This window comes from Dendrobates tinctorius, unplaced genomic scaffold (assembly GCF_039654945.1).
Source record: "Dendrobates tinctorius isolate UK_male_01 unplaced genomic scaffold, ASM3965494v1 ptg000064l, whole genome shotgun sequence".
NCBI lineage: Eukaryota > Metazoa > Chordata > Amphibia > Anura > Dendrobatidae > Dendrobates > Dendrobates tinctorius.
The window spans coordinates 68,975,752-69,000,244 of NW_027361732.1; the positions used below are offsets into that span (position 1 = coordinate 68,975,752).

Below are 24,493 nucleotides of genomic sequence, written 5' to 3' on the forward strand. Positions count from 1 at the left end.
TTGGGTTTCTAAGTGACGCGCGCTGCTTAGAAACCCTGCGTTTACCCTAGTTACCAGCGTGCTGATCGCTGGTCTCCCGCCTGTCACATGCAGCGATGCATGCTGGCCAGCGGGAGACCAGCGATCAAAAAAAATGTCCTGGCTATTCCAGGACGATCAGTGATAACCGGCAGGGGGGCCGGTCGCTGGTCAGTGTCATACACAGCGATCTCGCTGGTGAGATCGCTGTTGCGTCACAAAAATTGTGACTCAGCAGCGATCTCGCTAGCGAGAACGCTGTGTGTGACGGGGCTTTAGACGAATATAGTACCAGCAGAGCAAAAGTGTGCTCTGCCGTACATCATTCTTGGGCATGTTTGCCTACTGAAGGCTGACACCAACTTGTCTCTTCAAAATTCACCATAGACCATTGAACCACTCTTACAGTATTCTAGTTCAGAAATGCAACAGATGTGTGTTTTAATCCACTGTCGTCTTGGAAAACTGGATGTTTATCAAGGGCACAGATTGATGGTAGCATCTTCTCTTTCAATATGGGAAAAGTACGTCTGTGAATTCAATTAAATGTAGTCTGGACAGCATAAATGTGACATGATCCCTTTGAAACAGTAATTACATTTTTTTATGTGCTAAACGTGTGTGAATGTATATGTAGTATAGTGGTTTCCAACCCCACTCCAGTCCTCTTTTCAATCACATGGTTGAAGTTCCAAATCTCCAGTTTACACAGGGCTCTATGTGTGAGCCACAAGTCCCTGTTACAAAGCCAATAGAGCAGCATAACAAGGCATCATAGGCTTAAACTGTATTAGTGAATTCAACTCAAACAAAGCCTTGTGTGATCTAACAGGTCAGAATGGTTGTCATGTAAACCAGCTAAGGACCATAGCAGCACTGGAAACAAGAGAAGACAGCAAATAGTGAGTATATTAATACACCTAGAGTACATGTCCATAATATTTTTAAGTGATTCTTTAAGTATAAAAATTGAAAATCTCAGTATGAGTAGATTCTTCCAAATACAGTAGTCTCTACTGTACTAATCTAGGTAATGTAATCACAGTATTAAGCGTTCTATCCCATATTATGTAATAATGTTCAGCATTGTGCCATTGCTCAAGGGTCCATGCAAGAACAATGCACATTTTATGGATTAAAGCAGTCATGCTGTAATCAAGACATAGGATAAGCTTCAAAATGTTTGGCGGAATTATAATGATGGGCTATTATACAAACCCTAAAAACATTCTTCCCTATACAGGTCAAGATAAAAGACTTTGTTGTTGTTTGAGATTAAAGTGTATGAATAGCCTAATAAAAAACAATCAAACATGACCAAACAATAAAAATACACACCAGATCTTTTTTGCAAATCTGTAACAAAACTGAAGCATGAGTTTATGACATAATTTATATATTTTAGAGATTAAAAATAAGTTCATCTTTAAATGGTGATGATTGCATTATGATCCTACTGTCTGCAATTACTAAAAATCGTCCCATCAAGGGCTCAATAAAAGTATGAAAAGATGAATTACTTGAATTGTGTGAAGGCAAGCTCAGACAGTATTTTCTCAACAGAGAAGAAATGCCTTTCAAATATACACAGCTTTGTCTTTTGATCACAAAGGTTTTTCGAACAAAGGACACATCTATTTTCAGGGATGTGATGTATAAGGTATGAAACATATGAGAAACATATACTGCAAATGACTGCATACTTATGTGATTCCAAGGTCCGTTCATGTAAGATTAACCTCTCTATACCAGTATAATCTGACTTAGCTTTATAGATTTGAACAACTTCAAGGTCTTTTAAGCCTCCAGCTATACAAGTGCACACTTATGTTCTTTAGTCTTCAGTCTGTAAGGTACACCTTTAAAAAGAATGTATCTAAGAACTACCAGGTGCTACACAATTTAAAAAGAACAAGCATTAGAGAGGTTAATCTGGTTCGTGAGGTCTGTAAGCAGTAGCAAAGTTTTCATTTTTAAAGACTGTGGAGACCTGTGTGTTGTAATCAGTGACCAGTGCCATCCCCCCTCCCTCCAATCCCGTAATGAAACAGACAATCCTAGGTGGGTTGAACAGGTCGGTCACAGTTTATTAATTACATAATCAGAGAAAGGCAATTACACTTCGTAACGGGCGGCTCGCGCCGAGATCCTGTCCGCATTCGACAGGCAAGTTGGCCCAACGAGCGGTTACGAACCTTTGCTTCTCTCGCTGTGACTTAGTAAAGGTAAAATGGTGAGTCAAATATTTACATATCTTTATATAAACTACAAATTTAATATCTATCTGCCGGTTGGTATGGCCAAACACATCCATTAACACTTATAAGGGAGGGTGGGTGGGACAATAGCACGATCGCTTCCAGGTGTCCGCCGGGAGGGAAAGAGGGAGTTAATGGCTGGCTTTAACCCCTGTAGGTGTGGCCGTAGGACCCTTCCCCTTTAAGAACCATTGACCGGCCGGGTCATCTCAATTAGTGCATCACCAAGGGGATTGGTGTGAGGGGGGGGGGGGACTGGGCAATGGCAGTATTGTATTGTTGTTGTTAGATGGGCTCCACAGTCAGAGGCGCAATCCTTATACAGTTCTGCGCCTGCCATTCCATTTAAACATGGCCCAAACTCCGAACCATTCAATGTCCAAAATACACTAACTTAAGGTCTGTATACATGGACCACCGGCAGCACAAAACAGCAGACGATTGGTCAACTTTTACAGATCAGTCAATTGAATGCCTATTTACACAAGTAGACCAAAGTAGACTAGATCTATACTGGTTCGCTCAGTGTGCATAGGCTGCCATAATTCTAAGCAGTGTGAGTCCTGTTTACACAGGACAATTCGCTACCGTGAATGATGACCTATGTGGTACACAAAAGATAATTTCATCAGGTATTTGGCACCTTGTTTACACGAAAACATTATATACCAGGGTAAATGTCCCTTTAAGTGCTAAACAGAAGGGTTGATTCATTTTTGACAATATGTGTTTCTTAGAAAGTTTCTTAGAAAGTTTGGAACAATAAACTGGTAATAGGTAGTAATTTACTTGAAATATAATGTTTAATGATAACTTAGCACGCTCACAGCGAAAATAACGCTCTGCAAAAGAGTTGAGCAAATGATTTGCAGATCTGCAGTTCAAGTGGCCAGATTGGTAGTCCGTGGCTTAAGCCCTGCAAACCTACCTGCTGGCATTTCCAGGACCTCTTCTGATTGCGAGATAACAAGCGTTTGTTGTGCACATGGACAGTACACAGTTTAGGCAAAATATGTACTAGCATACCTATGTTGTTTTTTCCTTAGACAGATGTGTAGACCATATCTTGTCTTCTCTACCATGGACAGCTCCAAATATCTATTTTACAGCCATTTATTTTCTTTAAGTGTAAGTGTTCTAAATGTACTGTTAGGTATGATGCAATTTTCTATGTTATAATAAAAAAAAACACATTATGCACAACTCAAAAAAATTTGTATTTTTTTTATAATTAAGACTTATACAACATTTAACAAAGATTGGGTGTCCCTTTGACAAATAAAATCTTAATTTAAAAACTTACACAAAAAAAAAATTTTTTTTTTGGAAGTCCAAAAAGCCAACGTGTAACTATTGTAATGTACAACAAATGGAAACAATCAACTGCTAAACAAATATGAATAAGACTGATAAATGACATTCACACAGATTAAATGCCCGTATTTTCTAGTGTCTTTGGAGTGCGTATCTTAATTGCAGACTATTATGAATACAGATTGGCATTAATGAAGGAAAACTCTAACAACCATGAATACTAATTGCATTAACAGTACTTAACTGATTGTTTCTTAAAATACAGCATGAAAGTGAAAGAGATTATGATGGAAACATTGGCTAGTCGGCACCCATTAAAAGAGTGATAGATTTTGCATATTTCACTAATAAGGCATCAACGTCACAAAAACAATACCAGGCAGCAGAACATCGGTGTAAACAACATTATCACTTTCAGAAGAGTTCAAGGCACATTGAAATAGTAAATGCCCTGCCTGTGCACTTGGAAAACCTGATGAAAAGAAATAGGAATTACCTGAGGAGCCCAACATTTACTCTCCTGGATACCTGAATGGACGCTTTTTGCTTGCTTTGGTTAATAATACATGTCAGTGTACCACAAATAGCCGAATCCATTACAAGGCAAAAGTAAAATAATCTCTAATTTGAAATAGATCAATTCTGCATGTTCATAGTCATTACTAGCTAAACACTTCTTGAAAAGGAGATGCAAATATGAAATCTTTGACTTTTCTGTTTGAATTAATTGTGCTTCGTAATAATGTCAAAATCATTAGAAGCCTACTTGAAACTGAAGGAACTCAGAATTGGAAAGGTTTAGGATACCCAAATCCAGTCCAATGTGAATGGTTGGCAATGGTCTGCATAAAGTAACTTGGCTAAACCGCTGATGAGCATGTGCACATACAACAATTTGGCTACATGGTTGATGAGCATGTGCATATACATCAACTTGGCTACAGCACTGATGAGTGTGCGCGCATACAGTAACTTGGCTGCAGTGCTGATGAGCATGTGTGCATACAGCAACTTGGCTAAACCACAGATGAGCATGTGCACATACAGCAACTTGGCTACACCGCTGATGAGAATGTGCACATACAGCAACTTGGCTACACCGCTGATGAGCGTGTGCGCATACAGTAACTTGGCTGCAGTGCTGATGAGCATGCGCATATACATCAACTTAGCTACACCGTTGATAAGCATGTGTGCATACAGTAACTTGGATATATCGCTGATGAGCATATGCACATACAGCAACTTGGCTACACAGCTGATAAGCATGTGCGCATACAGTAACTTGGCTACGCCGATGATGAGCATGCGCAGATGGGAATACTGCCAAGCAAATTTAAAGAAAAGCAAAGTTGTGCCATATTGTAAGTTTTCTTCTGATGATATGAGCATAAATGGAGAACGTCAGTCAAGTATTGATACTTTTTAGTTACAGTATCACATTGTCAACTTTACGGTCTAATGATTTCACATAGCAATACCTAACCATAGATATAAATGCACCAAAACTGCTGGTACTTTAATGACAACCTGAGGGCTGACAGAGACCTGGCACAATTAAACAGGGTATCGGAAGAGGCTTTCCTGTGAAAGTACATTTGAATAGAGCTACACAATGTCAAAGAGCAGTTTCGAAAATAATAAATGGTTCGGATGGGTCCTTGCAAGTACGTGGCTTGTTTGCTTCTTGAATTCTGGTTAGATAAACCTAGAACAAAAAATATATATTGTGTTAGTGAGTAAAACCAGATGGCTAAAACATACACTGGTAGTTAAAGAAAAATCTAAAAAAGGCGAATGTTTGACATAAAATAAACATTATAATCTTGGTAGAGATCAGCAAAGTCACCAATATATAATCTGAACAATGGCCCAAATTAATTGCCAATAAACCAAAATGATAGCATTGCCTGTTATCCCACTGAGTATTGATGCAGCCACGGCCACATTATACTGATAAGACAGTCACTCTGTGCAGTGAAAACACGGAGATAAATTAAAACAGGGTGACAAAGGCGTGTGGAACACAGCGTCAGCAAAAAAGGTTTCTCATTTTCACACATAAAACCAAAACACAATGGATTTGGATGTTAATATCAGCTTGTAATCCCTATATTTTACAAACTATGATTGACAAGCATTGAAACTTCAAGGTACATATATTTGAAATATCAGAGTGTTTAATTTGTACCAAAAGCAGTTACACGGCCCATAGAAATGTGATCTATGGATAGTACACCACAATAATGGAATGGAAGGCTAAGGCTCTGACAAAGCCTCATCCAAGCAACTTCTTTAAAACGTAAGATGATCCCAAGTAATAGAAGATATTTTTTTTTTTCAGCATGCCTTTCAGCATTTCAATCCCTGCGATTTCCAGCTGAACTAGAAGAGATACAGGTTCCCTGATAAATGTATAATCAGAATATAAAGGGAATGAAATGCTGTCAAGTTTCACTGTTACACAATCGGCAGTTTTTAGGAGCTGTATGGTATCTCTGTTCTTTGACAGATGCGCATAACAAAATGAAATAATGTCAAGACTTGTGTGCTCTTATCTGCCACTGTGTATGCTGGAGAAAAGGGACTTCAAATGCAATTTTTTTCCCTTCGCCGATGAATGTGAAAAGTTTTGTTCGCGCCTTTCAAAAAGCAAATGCAATCTTCAAATGCTGACATCTGTCACGAGTTGGGCCAAAAATAAATGTACAGGGTCTTGGAAATGTGTTTACAATATACATATAGCACAAGTGCCATAAACTGATGCTTGTTTGACAATAATAAGCTTTTTGTCCACGGTCTAATATGATTTCTCTGTGTCCTTCAAAGTTTCCATTTCAGGCTGCTGAATAGAGATAGAAATGGCCTCACTGTGGAGCAACTAAACTCCGCAGTCTACTTTTGCCTAAAGCTTGCATAATGCATTAAACATGGCCAAAATTGAGATGCATTGCAGGGCGACCCTGCTATTTAGCTCTAGGGCTGAAAAGTCAATTTAATATTCACTTGCTTGAACTGCGAGGATATACACATGTATTCATTCACCGAATAACTGACAATAATACTATACATGCAGTCGGTCCACCGAGTCATTCTGAGCGTGACAAGATATGGAGGCAGGAATTTACCGGGAAAAAGGGTCATTTCTACTGTGACGAGCACAGCGTAACTTACCGTTTGGTATTAGTTTCTATACTGGAAAAGGAATATTGAAATGGGAGCATCAAAGGCAATGGACATTTTGGATTTCTTTAATTTCACCTTAATAAAGGATGTATTTCCCTACATATAAATCTGTAAATCTTACACATTCTCTTAATTTTCCTCTGATCTATATGACATGTGCTGAAGGAGAAATGAAGAGCATTTCTATTTATGTTGTAGCATACCACTATTTTTATTGATCCCCAACATAAGTTATTTATGGAAATACTTGCTAGATAGCAGATTTTATAGGGAGAAAAGGGAACCGGTCTCTAAATTTATGCTAGTCAGACTCCAGGCAGCGTGAACCAGAGCAATTACAGTCAGGTAGATTTCATTCTGAAATGCTGGGGCATTTCAGAGAACGCCCAGTTTGAAAACATGGCCGAAGATCATAGGAGGAGGCAAGACTAGTCCCAGACTGACTTCGCCCCTCCTGGAGAGATTGACAGGTCTCTGATGTGTGTGTTCATAGGGACAGTGACAGATTCCCTTTAAATAGGAATTCCCATTATCTTCAGTTTAACATTCTAAGAAATGAATGCTGTGTCAGGCATTACATAGAAAGCACTAGTCCTTTCAGTTTGGGACATATATATTGTAACCTATCCTCTCCTATGAAGCCCAGCCCGAGGCTTCCTAGCAGGATTTAGAAGGCGGCTGCCATACTAACACATCGGCTGCCCGCAATCGATCATTAACAAGACATTTGAAATGAACCGGTCACCTAAAAAAAAACCACTTTTAATCTGCAGCTATGGGGTTAATCTGCAGATTAAAAGTATTTTGAAACTGCCCGATGCCGTCTCTTAGACCCACGCTACCGGAAGAAAATTAAAGTTATTCCCCCCAGTAGCGTTAGAGTCTCAGTCACGGGGGCAGTGTCGGTTCAGTTACTTCTTCGTGTACAGAGAGCGGTGGCTGTACCTGTACTGACTGACAGTTGTCCGTAATGCTAACTGCCGTCAGCGCCGGGGGAGTGGGGACTGAAACCATAACACTACCATGGGAATGAAGTTCATTTTCTCCCGGCAGCGTGGATCTAAGTGCAGGCACCGAGAAGGTTCACAACGCTATTAACCTGCAAATTAACCTCATAGCTGCAGGTTAAAGGGAACCTGTCACCTCCCCAGGCGTTTTTAAGTAAAAGAGCCACCTTGTGCAGCACTAATGCTGAATTCTGACAAGGTGGCTCTTTTACTTAGCTTAGGCTACTTTCACACTTGCTTTGTTTTGCAGTGCGTTTTTCCCGCAAAAAAACGCATAGAAAAAACGCATACAAATGCTGCGTTTTTTTCAAGCATTTTTATGAGCATGCATGAAAAAACGCAGCTTTTTTATGCTTTTGTATGCGTTTTTAGTGCGTTTGCGTTTTTCCAAACGCATACAAATGCTGCGTTTTTTTCAAGCATTTTTATGAGCATGCATGAAAAAATGCAGCGTTTTTATGCGTTTGTATGCGTTTTTACCGCGTTTGCGTTTTTTTCCAACATTAGTTGGCCCCTCACACTAACCCAAACCATGACTTTACTAACCCTAAACCTAACCCTGACCCTTAACCAAACCATACCCTAACCCTGACCCTAACTAACCCTAAACCCTAACCCTTAACCAAACCATACTAACCCTAACCCAAACCCTAACCCCCCTTAACTAACCCTAACTCTAACCCAAACCCCTAAAATCCATTGTCTAACTAATGGTCAACAAAAAAACAGGATGCATTTTGTGCGCCCGAGCACACACCACAAAAAAAATGCATGCGCGGAAAAACGCATACAAACGCATGTGTATGCGCACATAAGCGCATCCCATGCAAAATGTAGGGGGGAAAAACACATGCGTTTTTTAGCGCTAAAATACAGCGCAAAAAAACGCAAGTGTGAAACCAGCCTTAGCTCCACTGCAGAAATAATAGTTTATAAAGTTGTTGAAAAATACCTGAAATTTGACAGGGGGCAGGTCTTTCCCCCTCTGACAGATGCCTCGCATCCATCACTCATTTTGTATTTGGCGCCGCCTCCTCAGTTTTCTTTTGAAATGCGGCGCCTGCGCTGTACTATATCTTCTTGGGCATGCGCAGTCAGCACTGCTCGTGCTCTCAGATCACATCCCAGCCGTCATATCGCACGGCCACAGATCCCGCCCCGCAGTCGCTTATGATTTATTCACACTGCGGGGCTGTGAATCTCGGGCATGCGCAGTAGTTATCTGCGGTTCTCATGCCCAAGATTCCCAGCCCCGCAGTGTGAATAAATCATAAGCGACTGCGGGGCGGGATCTGTGGCCGCGCGATATGACGGCCGGGATGTGATCTGAGAGCACGGGCAGCGCTGACTGCGCATGCCCAAGAAGATATAGTACAGCGCAGGTGCCGCATTTCAAAAGAAAACTGAGGAGGCGGCGCCAAATACAAAATGAGTGATGGATGCGAGGCGTCTGTCAGAGGGGGAAAGACCTGCCCCCCCTGTCAAATTTCAGGTATTTTTGAACAACTTTATAAACGATTATTTCTGCGGTGGAACGGAAGCTAAGTAACAGAGCCACCTTGACAGAATGCAGCATTAGTGCTGCACAAGGTGGCTCTTTTACTTAAAAATGCCAGGGGGGGGTGACAGGTTCCCTTTAATAACATTTTTCCAGGTGACAGGTTCCTGTTAAATGCCACTGTTCGTAACTGACAACAGCATTTAAATTGTTACAGAAGTGATCGGAGTTAGCTAAAGTTGCTGCTGATACAGCCATAGCCTGAGTAAGGAGCAGGCTCAGTTCCTGCGATCACTTCATACTATGATGAAAATATAAATCACAGGTCATAAAGGGATTTACATGAATTTTTAGAATTTACCCTTCTCACGTAAACATTGAAATGATATATCCTCTAAAATGACCAGTTATTTTCATGTGTGACATTCCCACAGTATTCTGCTATATGAAACCATAATGTAACACACTAGCAACACCTTCTCACCTGTTTGGCGGTCTCTGTCAAAGAAGATGCTTGTGCTCTTCCAACTTGTTGGACCATTTTGTAAAAAAGACTTTCCTTATTTTGCAGCAAGTTGAAGGGTTCGTCATATTCTTTTACTCTTCCTGAATCAAGCACCTAATAGATAAAGCAAGGGAGACACAAAGCGCAATAGGGTCTTAGCCGATAAGTTAGCACTTTTTAAGTAGGAAGCTGCTCACCTGGTAGTAGGTGGTTAAAGCACATGTAGGAGAGGCTGCCGCAGATCCACAGGTCGGTCAATGACCCGACGATACAATACACTGCAGAGAAGATGTGGATTCCAGTCCGTGCTGTCCAAATAATAGATTTCCAATAGCTATGGTAAGCTATACAGTATGTGGTATTTTCCTGAGAAAGGGGTAGTATTCACCCTGAGACGTGTAGATTAAACCACTTCTTGACTGTTACTACGTCTTGGAAATCTATTATTTGGGCAGTGTGGACTGGAATCCACATCTTCTCTGCAGTGTATTGAATCAAGCACCTATCATAACATGATAACTTTTTAATGAAAGTACATATTACTCATCGCTATTCCTGCTATATAATGTGCCATGATTTATATCTCAGTTGCCCATAGTCATTATCCAAACTACTCCCATTATCAAAGTAACACATCTTAACCCAATCTATGCATCTAACATTAGATATGTCACTGCAGGCAAATCTAACAGCAGTTGAGGGGCATGGGGTCACTGAACCATGGTGATAGAGTTTCGCTATGGTACCTACCAGTGCATGGCAGTATTGGAGTATTACAGGTTCATGCGGTGGCCCGGTTGCTCAACCTTTATTAGCAAGGTGGTTACTATCCAGGGAAGAACTAGGTTTTGCAATGCAATTCATTACTATTACTATGAGAAGGCTTTCTTCATGTATACGTTGTACCGACTCCTACAGCCCATTGATCCTCCTTTTCCGTATGGGTGTTCCCTGTTCTCTGCGTACGTTTTATTAGGTTCATTAATAAAGATTTAATATTTTAGAGGAGCTTTATTGTTGTTGCAGCATATAGTTAGCACTGTGAATCTCTCCCTCGGTGCTATGGGACGGTGACAAGCAGATATATGGATGTGAACCATAATTGCATCATATAGATATAACACCTTGTACTAAGCCTCGTGCAGTCGATGGGACTTGACACAAGCGAGGACCATTCCTTTCACTTTAAATAAATTTCGATTATTGCACATTCATCATACAAAATACATAGCTGCATGACAGAGCATGAAGAAGAGTATTACAATAATGTATGTGTTAGGGTGTCCATATATAGCTACATTACATGTATGTAGGTATTGCATGAAGAATATCTAACCATCTGACACTGTATAAGCTATAATTCAGACCTGACCTTAAGTAGCAGACAGTCTTTTCTCTTATGGGAAATCTGTACTGCTGGTAACAAAAAGGTCTCCGTATAAAGGTTCATTGTCAGGAATTCTTTGTCTAATACACAGAGCTCTAATTATACAAAGCAACATAAAAATACATTTATAGATGTAGCATCCTTTTCAGTCCCTAGAACAAAAAGTTTCATCCTGAACATACACTCTTACAGAACACTAATAAATCACAGATGTTTACAGCAGCCCTTAGTCATAATTAGAAAAGGGATGTTTCAAATCCGTTTTACAGAAGTGCATTGACCCTGAAGCTTGCTGGATCCAACGGTCCTGCCAGCTTTAGAGCAGCGCTTACTAGCTTTATCAAAAAGAGCTCATACATGTTGCGTTTCTTGTCTAGAAGACTGGCCACTTCTGCTATGCTGCAAAGATGGTCGATAACCTACACAATTTAAATTAAAAAAATCCTTTTGTTCTTAAACATTGATGACTTTTCATAAGTGGTCAATTGCAAAGTTACTTGTTTTTACAAGCACGTTGCAATTTTACACATTTAAAGAGGACCAATCATCAGGTCAGAGTTGGCAAGTTTTTGGATTCCATATTGTATTTTTTTAATCCACCATATGGTTCCAGAGAGGCTGAAGATTTTGCTTAGTAGTAAATATTATGGTCTTTGCCAGGGGGGCATTGTTCACAGGATCCTCTGAGGAGAATATCTTCATGCTGTGTGTGTGTGTGTAAATCTTCATATCTCAGAGGAGAATGCAGAATAAAATAAAAGCAGAAACTGGTTCCTTTTGACCTGGTCAAAGGTCCTCTTTAAAAATATGAGTGTTAACTTTTAAGTATAAAGCACAATGTTTATTACATTATGCCAAACCAATAAAACCCCAATTAGTGAGTCTGGAGCGGTGACGCCCTGTAATTGCAATATAGTAGCTGTCCAACAGTACTAGTTAGGAAGTTCCTTGAGTATGTATGATGTGTGACAACTGATGCCATTCTTTATGCTTAACCCCTTCACCCCTTGGCAATTTTCCATTTTTTTTTGTTTTTCCCTCCCCTTTTTCCAAGAGTCATATCTTTATTTTTCCATCACTATACAGGTGCTCCTCACAAAAAATTAGAATATCATCAAAACGTTACTTTATTTCAGTTTTTCAATACAAAAATTTAAACATATTATAGAGTCATTATAGAGTGATCTAATTCAAGTGTTTATTTCTGTTAATGTTGATGATTATGGCTTACAGCTAATGAAAACCCAAAACTCATTATCTCAGTAAATTACAAAAATTAACAAAAAACACCTGTAAAAGGCTTCCTAAGCATTTAAAAAGGTCCCTTAGTCTGTTTCAGTAGGTTCCACAATTATGGGGAAGACTTCTAACTTGACAGATGACCAGAAGGCAGTCACTGACACACTCCACAAGGAGGGTAAGCCACAAAAGGTCATTGCTAAAGAAGCTGGCAGTTCACAGAGTGCTGTACCCAAGCATATTAATGCAAAATTGAGTGGAAGGAAAAAGTGTGGTAGAAAAGGTGCACAAGAAACCAGAATAACTGCAGCCTTGGAAGGGTTTAAAATTGACCAGCGAGTTCTCATTTTTTCCAACAAAATTTACAAAACCTTTTTTTTTCTTTTTTAGAGACCACATCACATTTGAAGTGTCTTTGAGGCATCTACATAACAGAAAGTACCCAAAAGTGACCCCATTCTAAAAACTGCACCCCTCAAGGTGCTCTAAACCTCATTCAAGAAGATTATTAACTCTTCAGTTGCTTCACAGGAACTGAAGCAATGTGAAAGGAAAAAATGAACATTTAATTTTTTTTCACAAAAAACTTAATTTAGACCCTATCTTTTTTCTTTTTTTCCACAAGAGTAACAGTAGAAAATAGACCCCAAAATTAGTTGTGCAATTTCTCCGGAGCACGCTGATACCTTACTTATTTGTGGGGGAAATTACTGTTTGGGTGCATGGCAGGGCTTGGAAGGAGCGCCATTTGACTTTTTGAATGTAAAATTTGCTTGAATAATTAGTGGACGCAATGTTGCATTTGGAGAGACCCTGATGTGCCTAAACAGTGGAAACTTCCCTACAAGTGTTACCATTTTGGAACCATACCTCCTCAAGGATTTTATCCAGGGGTATAGTGAGCATTTTGAACCCACAGGTATGACATATAATTTGATAAAATTAGGTAATCATATTGAATATGTCGTCATTAGTGTTGAGTGCAAGTGCTCGCTATTCCAGTTTGCAGTGGGTGCTCGGGTATGCACCGAATGTCACTGGTGCTTGAGAAACATGATTGAGTCCTTGTCCCGTATGTTTTGCAGCTGTTAGACACCCCCCAAAAAATGCAGTGATCCGCGATACTCCATGCATATCAGAGCACCCGATGCAAACTCGAGTAACGAGCCATTACACTCAACACTAGCCGCATCAGGTTTTTTTTACTTTTGAAAAAAAAAAAAAAACAGAAAAAAAAAACAATTCTAACCCCAACTCCACTCTAACCCCAAAGAATGGAAAAATAAAAAAAATTTATATTTTATAATTTTTATCTAAGGGGTGACAAAGGGGGGTTTAATTTACTATTTTTTTCTTTTTATAACTGTGGTAGGGTCTAACACAGTGCTCAAAAGCAACGAAAAGGAAACATTTCCTATTGTTGTTGGGTACCGGCTGGCAGATCTCAGCAGGTACACTGTGCATGCGCCCACCATTTTTTTCCCCCCCAAGATGATGATGCGGAGATGGGGGGAGGGATCAGGATGGCAGAGGTATCAGGGGGTTTTGGGGGGCATAATTTCTCTCTCCTCTGACATGTATAACATGTCAGAAGAGAGAGAAATTGTTTCAACACACTTTTTTTATCGCCGTTATTCAGTGAATAACGGCAATCATGTGATTGAGGACCAGAAAATGTGGCCCTGCTCATTTTCTCCAGGGTCTCAGCTACACCCCAGAGATTTTCTGACTCTTTAGGGCCCTACAGCATTATTCCCATTTGAAAACGGCAATGAGAGAATAACTAACCTTAGAGGCCGCCATTTTAATACATATCAGCGGTAATTAAGGAGTTGAATTAGCCATCAATTGCTGGGAATGCTGCGAGCTTGTATGCCAAGCCTACATCAAAGTCAGGCAGCAGGCATATGGCATACCAGTACATCATACGTCGATAAGGGGTTAAAGCGTAACTGTTCTTATAATTTATTAGTTCATAAATTAAAGACACATGAGAAAATAAGTATCATTGCAATATATCTTATCGGGTAAAATCTCTATTCAGTCAAGATAGATTATTTCATTACCGAGATAGGATATGGCAGCTGCTATTGATAAGTTGCCATGTATGTAGGAGGGGGAGGAGGGAGGAGCTTTTTCTCCAGCTCCTCCCATCTACATAGAATTGCATCTGTTAGAACAGTCATCTCCTATCTCCGTAACCTACCAATCTGTCTTCGTTGATGTTACCCGGATATTCAGAATTTTGAGAATGAAAGATTAGTGTTGGCAGAACAAAAAGACAATTTCTCTAATAAGATATATTACAAAGTTTCTTATTTTCATGTATACAATTGATATACAAAATAAAAATTAAAACGATGATTACACTTTATCATATTGTTCACCATAGCTACAACCATTTTAGAGTCAAGGCGTGTACATAAACTCTCATGCAGATACAATTTCCTAATAATTGATTCCAGTCACAAGCCAACAAGTCACGCTGAGCTGAAGTGTACATTATGGTAAATACCCAGTCATATTCCTGTGCTGAAGCTGATGTATTTCATCAAAGGCTAATAAAAGCTTATTACAAATGTATTTATTATAAGATTTACCAAGTAATTTATTAAAAGTCAATTTTAAATCAAGTCAATAAATGAAAGGAATTAGAATGCTCAACAGTGAATTCAAACTTATTATTCCTTGTTTCACTTTTCTACATAGAAACTGCACATGAAAGACGCCCTCCTATGAACTTTTTGTCCATAAATCTGTATACATGTGTATATAGTGTACTGTTAGTGTGTTATTATACTCACCTGCAGCTGATTTCTCCGGACCTGCTCTACCCTATCCTACTGTATCCTCACCCATCCCTGTAGACTGAGAGCCCTCGCGGGCAGGGTCCCCTCTCCTTCTATACTTGTGTGTCCCTTGTCTTGCACATGTTTATTATACTTGTCTATATTTCCCCTTTTCACATGTAAAGCGCCATGGAATAAATGTCACTATATAAATGCATAATAATAATAAATAAATAATAATAATAATAATAATAATAATAATAATAATATCCAACGCTGTTCCATTCCTTTTCTGAGTGACACTGCAGCTGTTTAGACTACCCGGCTCACTCTAAAGCCCCCGTTACACACTGCAATAACGCTAGCAATATCGCTGTAAAGTCACCGATTTTGTGACGTTGCAGCGATATTGCTAGCGATATCGCTGCATGTGATACTTACCTCCGACCGGCTCCCTCGCTGGTTATCACTGATCGCGCGAGAAGCTCCTGGACCATTCCTCGTCGTTCACTTCCTGCGGCGCTTCTTGTGGCGCCGACGAGCGACGCGTGGAGCCGGGCAGGAGGACGCAGGATCGCCGCGTCTGACAGGTAAGTAGCTATCCCCGTCCCCAGCGATGTCGCTAGTGAGATCTGCCTTCACATGCCACAAATGCAAGCTTGTGTCCCTGTTGGAGGAAAAGTTGCAAAATCTCGAAGAGAGGTTAGCTACGTTGAAGATCATTAAGGAAGGTGAAGAGTTCTTGGACAGAGCAGAATTATCTCTTCATGTTACAGAAAGAGAAGAAATTCGAAGTGCACCTGAAGAAACAGAGGAATGGAGACATGTGACCCAGAGAAGCAGGAGGATCAGGAGGCAGTCAGCACCCATACTGCTCAGGAACCAGTACCAGGCTCTCACGCAGGAAAACGATGAAGAAATACATCAGGATAAGACTTTGCCAACAAACAGCAACCTTGTACGCCCTCAGAGTCCTCCTGGATGGAGAAAGAAAAATGTTGTGAAGAAGAAACGGAGAGTGGTGGTCATAGGGGATTCCCTGCTGAGAGGAACAGAGGCCGCTATCTGCAGACCGGATATAACTACAAGAGAAATGTGCTGTCTTCCAGGTGCAAAAATTAAAGATGTGTCTGACAGGATATCAGGACTCTTCAGACCTACAGATGACTACCCATTCCTGCTACTACATGTGGGGACAAATGACACCGCAAGAAACGACCTGGAAATCATCTGCAGAGACTTTGAAGACTTAGGCAAGAAAGTGAAAGAACTGGGAGCGCAGGTGGTCTTCTCTTCCATCCTCCCAGTGGATGGCCATGGAACAAGGAGGTGGAATAAGATTCTGCAGGTGAACAACTGGCTACGTCGATGGTGCCGTCAGCAACGATTTGGATTTCTGGATCACGGAGTGAACTACTTATACGATGGACTACTTGCTAGAGATGGGGTGCACCTTACGAAGACTGGAAAGCATGTATTTGGAAGTCGCCTTGCTACACTTGTAAGGAGAGCTTTAAACTAGAACAACATGGGAAGGGAAGCAAAAGACCAGAAAAAGCCATACACCTGACAATTGCTATTGAGAACTCTGCTATTAGAAGTGGAAAGGAAGAACAAAGACGAAAGAATCTAATTAATAAAAATATTGGAGAAAGAGAAACCAATCACAAACTAAAATGTTTCTATACTAATGCACAAAGCATGGGCAACAAACAAGGAGAATTGGAACTACTAACACAGGAACAGAAATATGATGTAATTGGAATCACTGAAACTTGGTGGGACAATACACATGATTGGAATACAAGACTAGAAGGATACAACTTATTTGCAAGAAACAGACTTGATAAACGAGGAGGGGGTGTCGCATTGTATGTTCGAAACGCGTATATCTGCACAGAGATTGAAGCTTCAGAGACTGGGAGTTCTGTGGAAACTGTTTGGGTAAGAATACAAGGACAGAACAATGGAAAGGACACCATTGTAGGCATTTACTACAGGCCGCCTGTGCAAGCCGAAGATATAGATGAACTCTTTATGCATCAGATGGCCAAGTTCTCCAAAAAATATGACATAGTTGTCATGGGAGATTTCAACTATCCAGACATTTGTTGGGAATCTCTCTCAGGCAAAACTAACAGGTCAAGGAAATTCTTATCCTCTCTTGCTGACAACTTTATCTTCCAAAAGGTAAGGGAGAAAACAAGGGGAACTGCTACCTTGGATCTAATCCTTATAAACAGGGAGGAAATGGTTGAGGAGGTAAAAGTGGCTGGGACCCTAGGAGGTAGCGACCATGCTATTTTAGAATTTTGGATTACTAGAGGTGGAAGACCTGTGAAGACTCAGACGTCAAGGTTAGATTTCAGAAAGGCAGATTTTAAGGGATTCAGAAAGAGAATTGGTGGGATCCAATGGCTGGATATCCTTAAAGACAAAAATGTCCAGGAAGGATGGGAAATCTTGAAAAATGAAATTCTCAAAGCACAGTTGTTAACAATTCCGAAAAGAGGGAAGAATAGGAAGCATTTAAGGAAACCAGGATGGATGAACACAGAACTTAAGCACATGCTAAAAAGGAAGAAAAAAATGTTTATAAAATGGAAAGAGGGAGGCATATCTAAAGAAGAATATAATGCTGTCTGCAGAACCTGCAGGGCACAAATCAGATTATCTAAAGCTGAAAATGAACTGAGGCTTGCAAGAGATGTCAAAAGCAATAATAAAGGATTTTGGGGATATGTCAAAAGTAAAAGAAAAGTCAAAGATGCTATAGGATTTTTACAGGATGAAAATGATGAAATGGTAAGACAGGATGTTGAGAAGGCTGAACTTTTAAATTCCTATTTTGCATCTGTTTTCTCTCAGAAAGGAAATGCAACATCAACTGTTATTCACTGTCCTATTAAGGGAATAGAAGAATCCAGGATATCTATAAACAGAAAGATAGTGAGGAAACACTTAGCTAACCTAAATGAATTCAAGTCTCCAGGTCCAGATGAATTACACCCCAGAGTACTGAAGGAGATAGCAGAAGAAATTTTTGAACCCCTCTCCATAATCTTTGAAAATTCTTGGAGAACAGGAGAAGTGCCAGAAGACTGGAGAAGAGCAAATGTTGTTCCTATCTTCAAAAAGGGGAAGAAGGTGGACCCAGGCAACTATAGGCCGGTGAGTCTGACTTCTATACCAGGAAAGATCTTTGAACAAATTATTAAACAACATGTATGTCAATACCTGGATAAGAATGAAGTGATTAAACAGAGTCAGCATGGGTTTCTAACTAATAAGTCATGTCAGACTAACTTAATTTCCTTCTATGACGGTATCACTGATTGGGTGGATCAAGGAAATGCTGTAGATATAGTATATCTTGACTTCAGCAAAGCATTTGACAAAGTCTCTCATACAATCCTTATTGAAAAAATGACTAAGTATGGAATGGACAAGGCAACTGTTAGGTGGATTCATAAATGGCTTAGTGATCGGACCCAAAGAGTGGTCGTAAATGGCTGCACATCCAGTTGGAAGAATGTCTCAAGTGGGGTACCACAGGGCTCTGTCCTGGGCCCTGTATTGTTCAACATCTTTATCAACGATTTAGATGAAGGAATTGAGGGTAAACTGATTAAATTTGCTGATGACACAAAGCTAGGAGGGATAGCTAATACTAGAGAAGAGAGAGAGAGGATTCAAAAAGATTTAAATAAACTGGAGAAGTGGGCAGCAACTAACAGAATGGTTTTTAACAGGGAGAAATGCAAAGTACTACATCTGGGCAATAAAAATGAAAAAAGCATATATAGAATGGGAGGAATAGGGCTAAGTGACAGCACATGTGAAAAAGACTTGGGAATACTAATAGATCACAGACTAAATATGAGTCAACAGTGTGATGCAGCAGCAAAAAAGGCAAAAGCAATTCTAGGATGTATTAACAGAAGCATACAGTCTAGATCACGTGAAGTCATTATTTCCCTCTACTCCTCTTTGGTCAGACCTCATCTGGAATATTGTGTCCAGTTTTGGGCACCACATTTTAAAAAAGACATCAACAAACTGGAGCAAGTTCAGAAAAGAGCGACCAGAATGGTGACCGGTCTGCAAACCCAGTCTTATGAGGAAAGGTTGCAGGATTTGGGAATGTTTAGTTTGCAAAAGAGAAGACTGAGAGGAGACTTAATAGCTGTCTACAAATATCTAAAGGGCTGTCACATTGTAGAAGGATCAACTTTATTCTCATTTGCACAAGGAAAGACTAGAAGCAATGGGATGAAACTGAATGAGAAGAGACACAGATTAGATATTAGAAAAAACTTTTTGACAGTTAGAGTGATCAATGAGTGGAACAGGCTGCCACGAGAAGTGGTGAGTTCTCCTTCAATGGAAGTCTTCAAACAGAGGCTGGACAGACATCTGACTGGGATGATTTAGCGAATCCTGCTTTGAGCAGGGGGTTGGACCAGATGGCCCAGGAGGTCCCTTCCAACTCTACGATTCTATGTGTGGCAGCTCACTAGCGACCACCTAGCGATGCACCAGCGATCCTGACCGCGTCATATCGCTGGTGCTTCGCTAGGTGTAATGGTACCCTAAGACGTATAAATAAGCAGGTAGTCACAGTGTGTTTCAGCCCCAAAAACTGTACAGTGTTTAAGGTGTGCATTAAAATATATCCACAGATGTGGATCTAATTAACTCAGAAGTGGTCAAATCAGTAACTTCCTAACACATGGCATCATGATATGGGAAGTTCAGAATTGTTTAACCCCTTAACCCCCAGAGAGTTTTTCGGTTTTGCGTTTTAGTTTTTCGCTCCCCTCCTTCCCAGAGCCATAACTTTTTTTATTTGTCTGTCAATACGGCCATGTGAGGGCTTGTTTTTTGCGAGATGAGTTGTACTTTTGAACAACACCATTGGTTTTACCATGTCGAGTACTAGGAAACGGAAAAAAATTCCAAGTGTGGTGAAATTGCAAAAAACGTGCAATCCAACACTTGTTTTTGTTTGGCTTTTCTACTAGGTTCACTAAATGCTAAAACTGACCTCCCAGTATGATTTTCCAGGTCATTACGATTTCATAGACCCCAAACAAGCCTAGGTTCTTTTTTAATCTAAGTGGTGAAAAAAAATTCCAAACTTTGCTTAAAAAAAAAAAAAAAGAAATAATTGCTTCATTTTCTGATACCCTCCGGTCGCATCTTGGCAGCATCCAGGTTGAAAACCCTTTATCCTCCAGACATGGATTATGGCGTGGGAAAGAACGACGGACAGGTTGGTATATTGCCGTTTTATTATTTTTGGTTTATTACAGTAGATCGGGGGCTTCGCTGGAATTAGGAGTTTAAATAAAATTGGAAAACTGTGTTTTGTTTTATTTCTAATAAAGGACTTCATTCTGGCTTTGTCTTTATTTACCATTCAACTATGGGATTAGTAATGAATGGGTATCTTATAGACGCTTCTCCATTACTAATCCGTGGGCCTCATGTCACCTGACAATACAATGGTGACTTCAACCTCACAAATATGAGCTGGGCAAAGTGCAAAAATCAGTGCACATAATAGATGGGCTGCTGTTTTTAGGCTGGGGGGGGGGGGGGCTATATCCATGGCCCCTTACCAGCCTGAGAATACCAGCCCCCAGCTGTCAGCTTTAGCAAGATTGGTTGTCAAAAATGGGGGGACTACACTCCTTTTTTTTAAATTATTTAAATAATTAAAAAAAAAAAAAAAAAACAGCGTGGGGACCCCTTTATTCTTGATAACTAGCCTTGCTGAAGTTGACAGCTGAGGGTCTGACTGATTAACGAAAATAGGGGGGAACCCACGCTGGCATTTTTTAAACTACCGTATTTATTTACAGCACAGGAGCGGTTGATGAATACTCCCATTTCATTGTAATAAAGGGCTGTAGGTGTCGGATGATGGGAGCAGTAGTCCCATCAATGGAGACCATTGACCGGGGGTAAAGTTTATACCTCTGATCACAGCTGAACGCTCCCGCTGTCTTTTGACAGCATGGGAACCGCGACACTCTGGCGGGGATGATTTCCCCACCGATCAGAGGCGGTGTTTGCCGCGCTATCATGCACATGACACTGCGACAAACATACGGTGTTTGGGCAGCCGAACCTGAACAGTACGGAACTTTACTGTTTGGGTTCGCCCATCTCTACTGAGGACTGCAGTGAAGCGGAGCAGGCCGCGCTCTCTCTTTTTTCCATATGCCGGGAGTCACCTGCAGCTTGCTTCAATAAAGACGACACTCAGCGTATAAGAAGACCCCCGACTGTTGAGAAGATTTTCAGGGGTATAAAAAGTCATCTTTTATGCTGGAAAATACGGTAACCCACCCTTAAAATCATAGACTGTTCATGTGTTTGTCAGAGGGCAAACTTAAAAATTCAGCACGGGGTCAAATACTTATTTCCCCCACTGTATCTATTTTCTATAGGGGAGTTCTCTGGACACAACCTGCCTCTCAAACATTAGAATGTAGATTTTTTTGAATGACATTGTGTTTCAGTATCTGGCACAGCCATATGTATACAGTATATGCCCTGCTGTTCCTAGAAAACCCATCAAGAGGCTATGGGGATCTTATCCATCACACAAAAATTATCTATGCTAAAAATTGGTCATTTATGTTTTATTCCGGTAACACCCCTTTTAAAAATGTACACCATCAATGGCAGGTTTAATGCCCCCTTGTTGTCAACTTATCTTGTTGAACAGTAAGAATGTTGACTTATCAAGCACACTTGACAAAAAAATCAGACCTGAGCTGTCTGCAAATTATTAGTGGTGCCAGAAATAGCGATGTGAATGGTTGCAAGTAAAATTGGCTGTCTGATATATCTTGTCACTGACAGTCTTTTAAAGTCTGACAAAACCATTCTCTCCTAATGCAAACAAAAATTCTTTTAAATTGTTTTTTAATAGCAGTTAATTAAAAGTATGCTTAGTAAGTGAACCTGGTAAATGCCATGTTTCCAGTTGTTCACAGCTGCTGTAGGGCAGGGAGGGAGGAAGATTCCACAACTGTGATTCACATCTCACCTTCATTTACATTTTTACACACAAACAAAATGAATGATAAAAAAAACCACAGCGTATGTGTGTTATGGCAATAGGTTTTACAGCAGATTTCAACCTTGGTAAACCTTGAAACATGCAACAATATATAATTTGGAAACAAATTACCGTGGAAGGATTCCTTCACCTGTTCCGCCACTAACAATAAGTTAAGATTTGCATGTATTTCCCAATAATCTATTTTGACAGGTGCTGTGCCTGCTTGAACCGGGCCAATACGACGGTATCTTTTTGCATTGGCTAGCTCTAGATGCTTACTGGCCATTGTGTGTGACCCTACTCTGAAAGTGTAACATACTACATGTTATAGCATCCGTGAGCCCAGCGACTGTGCAGATATTAACCCCTTTACTCACAAGGGTGGTTTGCACGTTAATGACCAGGCCAATTTTTACAATTCTGACCACTGTCCCTTTATGAGGTAATAACTCTGGAATGCTTCCATGGATCCCGGTGATTCTGACAATGTTTTCTCGTGACATATGGTACTTCATGTTAGTGGTAAACTTTCATTCATATAACTTGTCTTTATTTGTGAAAAAATTGGAAATTTGGTGAAAATTTCGCAATTTTCCAACTTTGAATTTTTATGCTCTTAAATCACAGAGATATGGCACTCAAAAAACGTAATAAATAACATTTCCCACATGTTTACATCAGCACAATTTGGGAACCAAATTTTTTTTTTGTTAGGAAGTTATAATGGTTAAAAGTTGACCAGCGATTTCTCATTTTTACAACACCATTTTAATTTTTCGTGACCACATGACAATTGAAGTCACTTTGAGGGGTCTATATGATAGAAAATACCCAAAAGTGACACCATTCTAAAAACTGCAGCACTCAAGGTGCTCAAAATCAGATTCAAGAAGTTTATTAACCCTTCAGGTGCTTCACAGGAATTTTTTTAATGTTAAAAAAAAAAAAAAAAATGATGAACATTTAATTTTTTTTCACAAAAAAAAATTTCAGGTTCAATTTTTTTTTTATTTAACCAAGGGTAACAGTAGAAATTGGAAAAGTTATTGTGCAATTTGTCCTGAGTACGCCGATACCTGATATGTGGGGGGAACCACTGTTTGGGCGCATGGCAGAGCTTGGAAGTGAAGGAGCGCTGTTTGACTTTTTCACTGCAAAATTGGCTGGAATTCAGATCGGATGCCACGTCAAGTTTGGAGCCTAAACAGTGGAAACCCCCGACAAGTGACCCCATTTTGGAAACTAGACCACCCAAGGAACTTATCTAGATATGTGGTGAGAACTTTGAACCCACAAGGGCTTCACAGAAGTTTATAACGTACAGCAGTACAATTAAAAAATCATATTTTTTCCACAGAAATGATCTTTTCACCCCCAATTTTTATTTTCCCAAGGGTAACAGGACCCCAAAAGTTATTGTGCAATTTGTCCTGAGTACGCCGATACCCCATATGTGGGGGTAAACCACTATTTGGGCGCATGGCAGAGCTCGGAAGGGAAGCAGCACCATTTGACTTTTTTGGCTGGAATTGAGATCTGACGCCATGTCGCGTTTGGAAAGCTCCTGATATGCCAAAACAGGGGAAACCCCCCAATTATAACTCCAACACTAACCCCAACACACCCCTAACCCTAGCCCTAAGCCTAATGGGAAAATGGTAAGTAGAAAAGAAAATAATGTAGGAATCACCATTCAATTCATGTGAACATATATTCCCTATAAAAGCCTATTTTATTCAATGATGTTAAAAAACACCATTTTCCCAGTGAAATATAGCGGCAAATGCCACAAATTATAACAAAGACCTATACTGAGATGCTACACAACCCTAAGTTAGGGTACCGTTACACCTAGCGATGCACCAGCGATCCCGACTAGCGATATGACACGGTCAGGATCGCTGGTGCATCGCTAGGTGGTCGCTAGTGAGCTGCCACACAGGCAGATCTCACCAGCGACATCGCTGGGGTCGGGGATCGTTACTTACCTGTCAGACGAGGCGATCCTGCGTCCTCCCGCCCGGCTCCACGCGTCGCTCGTCGGCGCCACAGGAAGTGGCCGACGAGGAACGGTCCAGGAGCTTCTCGCGCGATCAGTGATTACCAGCCGGTCGGAGGTAAGTATCACATGCAGCGATATCGCTAGCAATATCGCTGCTAAGTCACAAAATCGGTGACTTTACAGCGATATTGCTAGCGATATCGCAGTGTGTA

General features: G+C 40.3%; 1 protein-coding gene across 1 annotated transcript in view; it reads right to left on the minus strand.

Annotated features, from left to right (window-relative positions):
- Window positions 1–3,485: 3,485 nt before the first annotated feature.
- The window catches only part of ABCC4 (ATP binding cassette subfamily C member 4 (PEL blood group)), a gene marked incomplete at its 5' end in the record, with an annotated part of 231,070 nt that continues 210,062 nt past the window's right edge, over window positions 3,486–24,493 (minus strand). Inside the window, 2 exons of the mRNA XM_073580457.1 lie at window positions 3,486–5,298; window positions 9,766–9,900. Coding sequence (XP_073436558.1) covers window positions 5,209–5,298; window positions 9,766–9,900 — 225 coding nt within the window. The remainder of the gene's footprint in view (window positions 5,299–9,765; window positions 9,901–24,493) is intronic.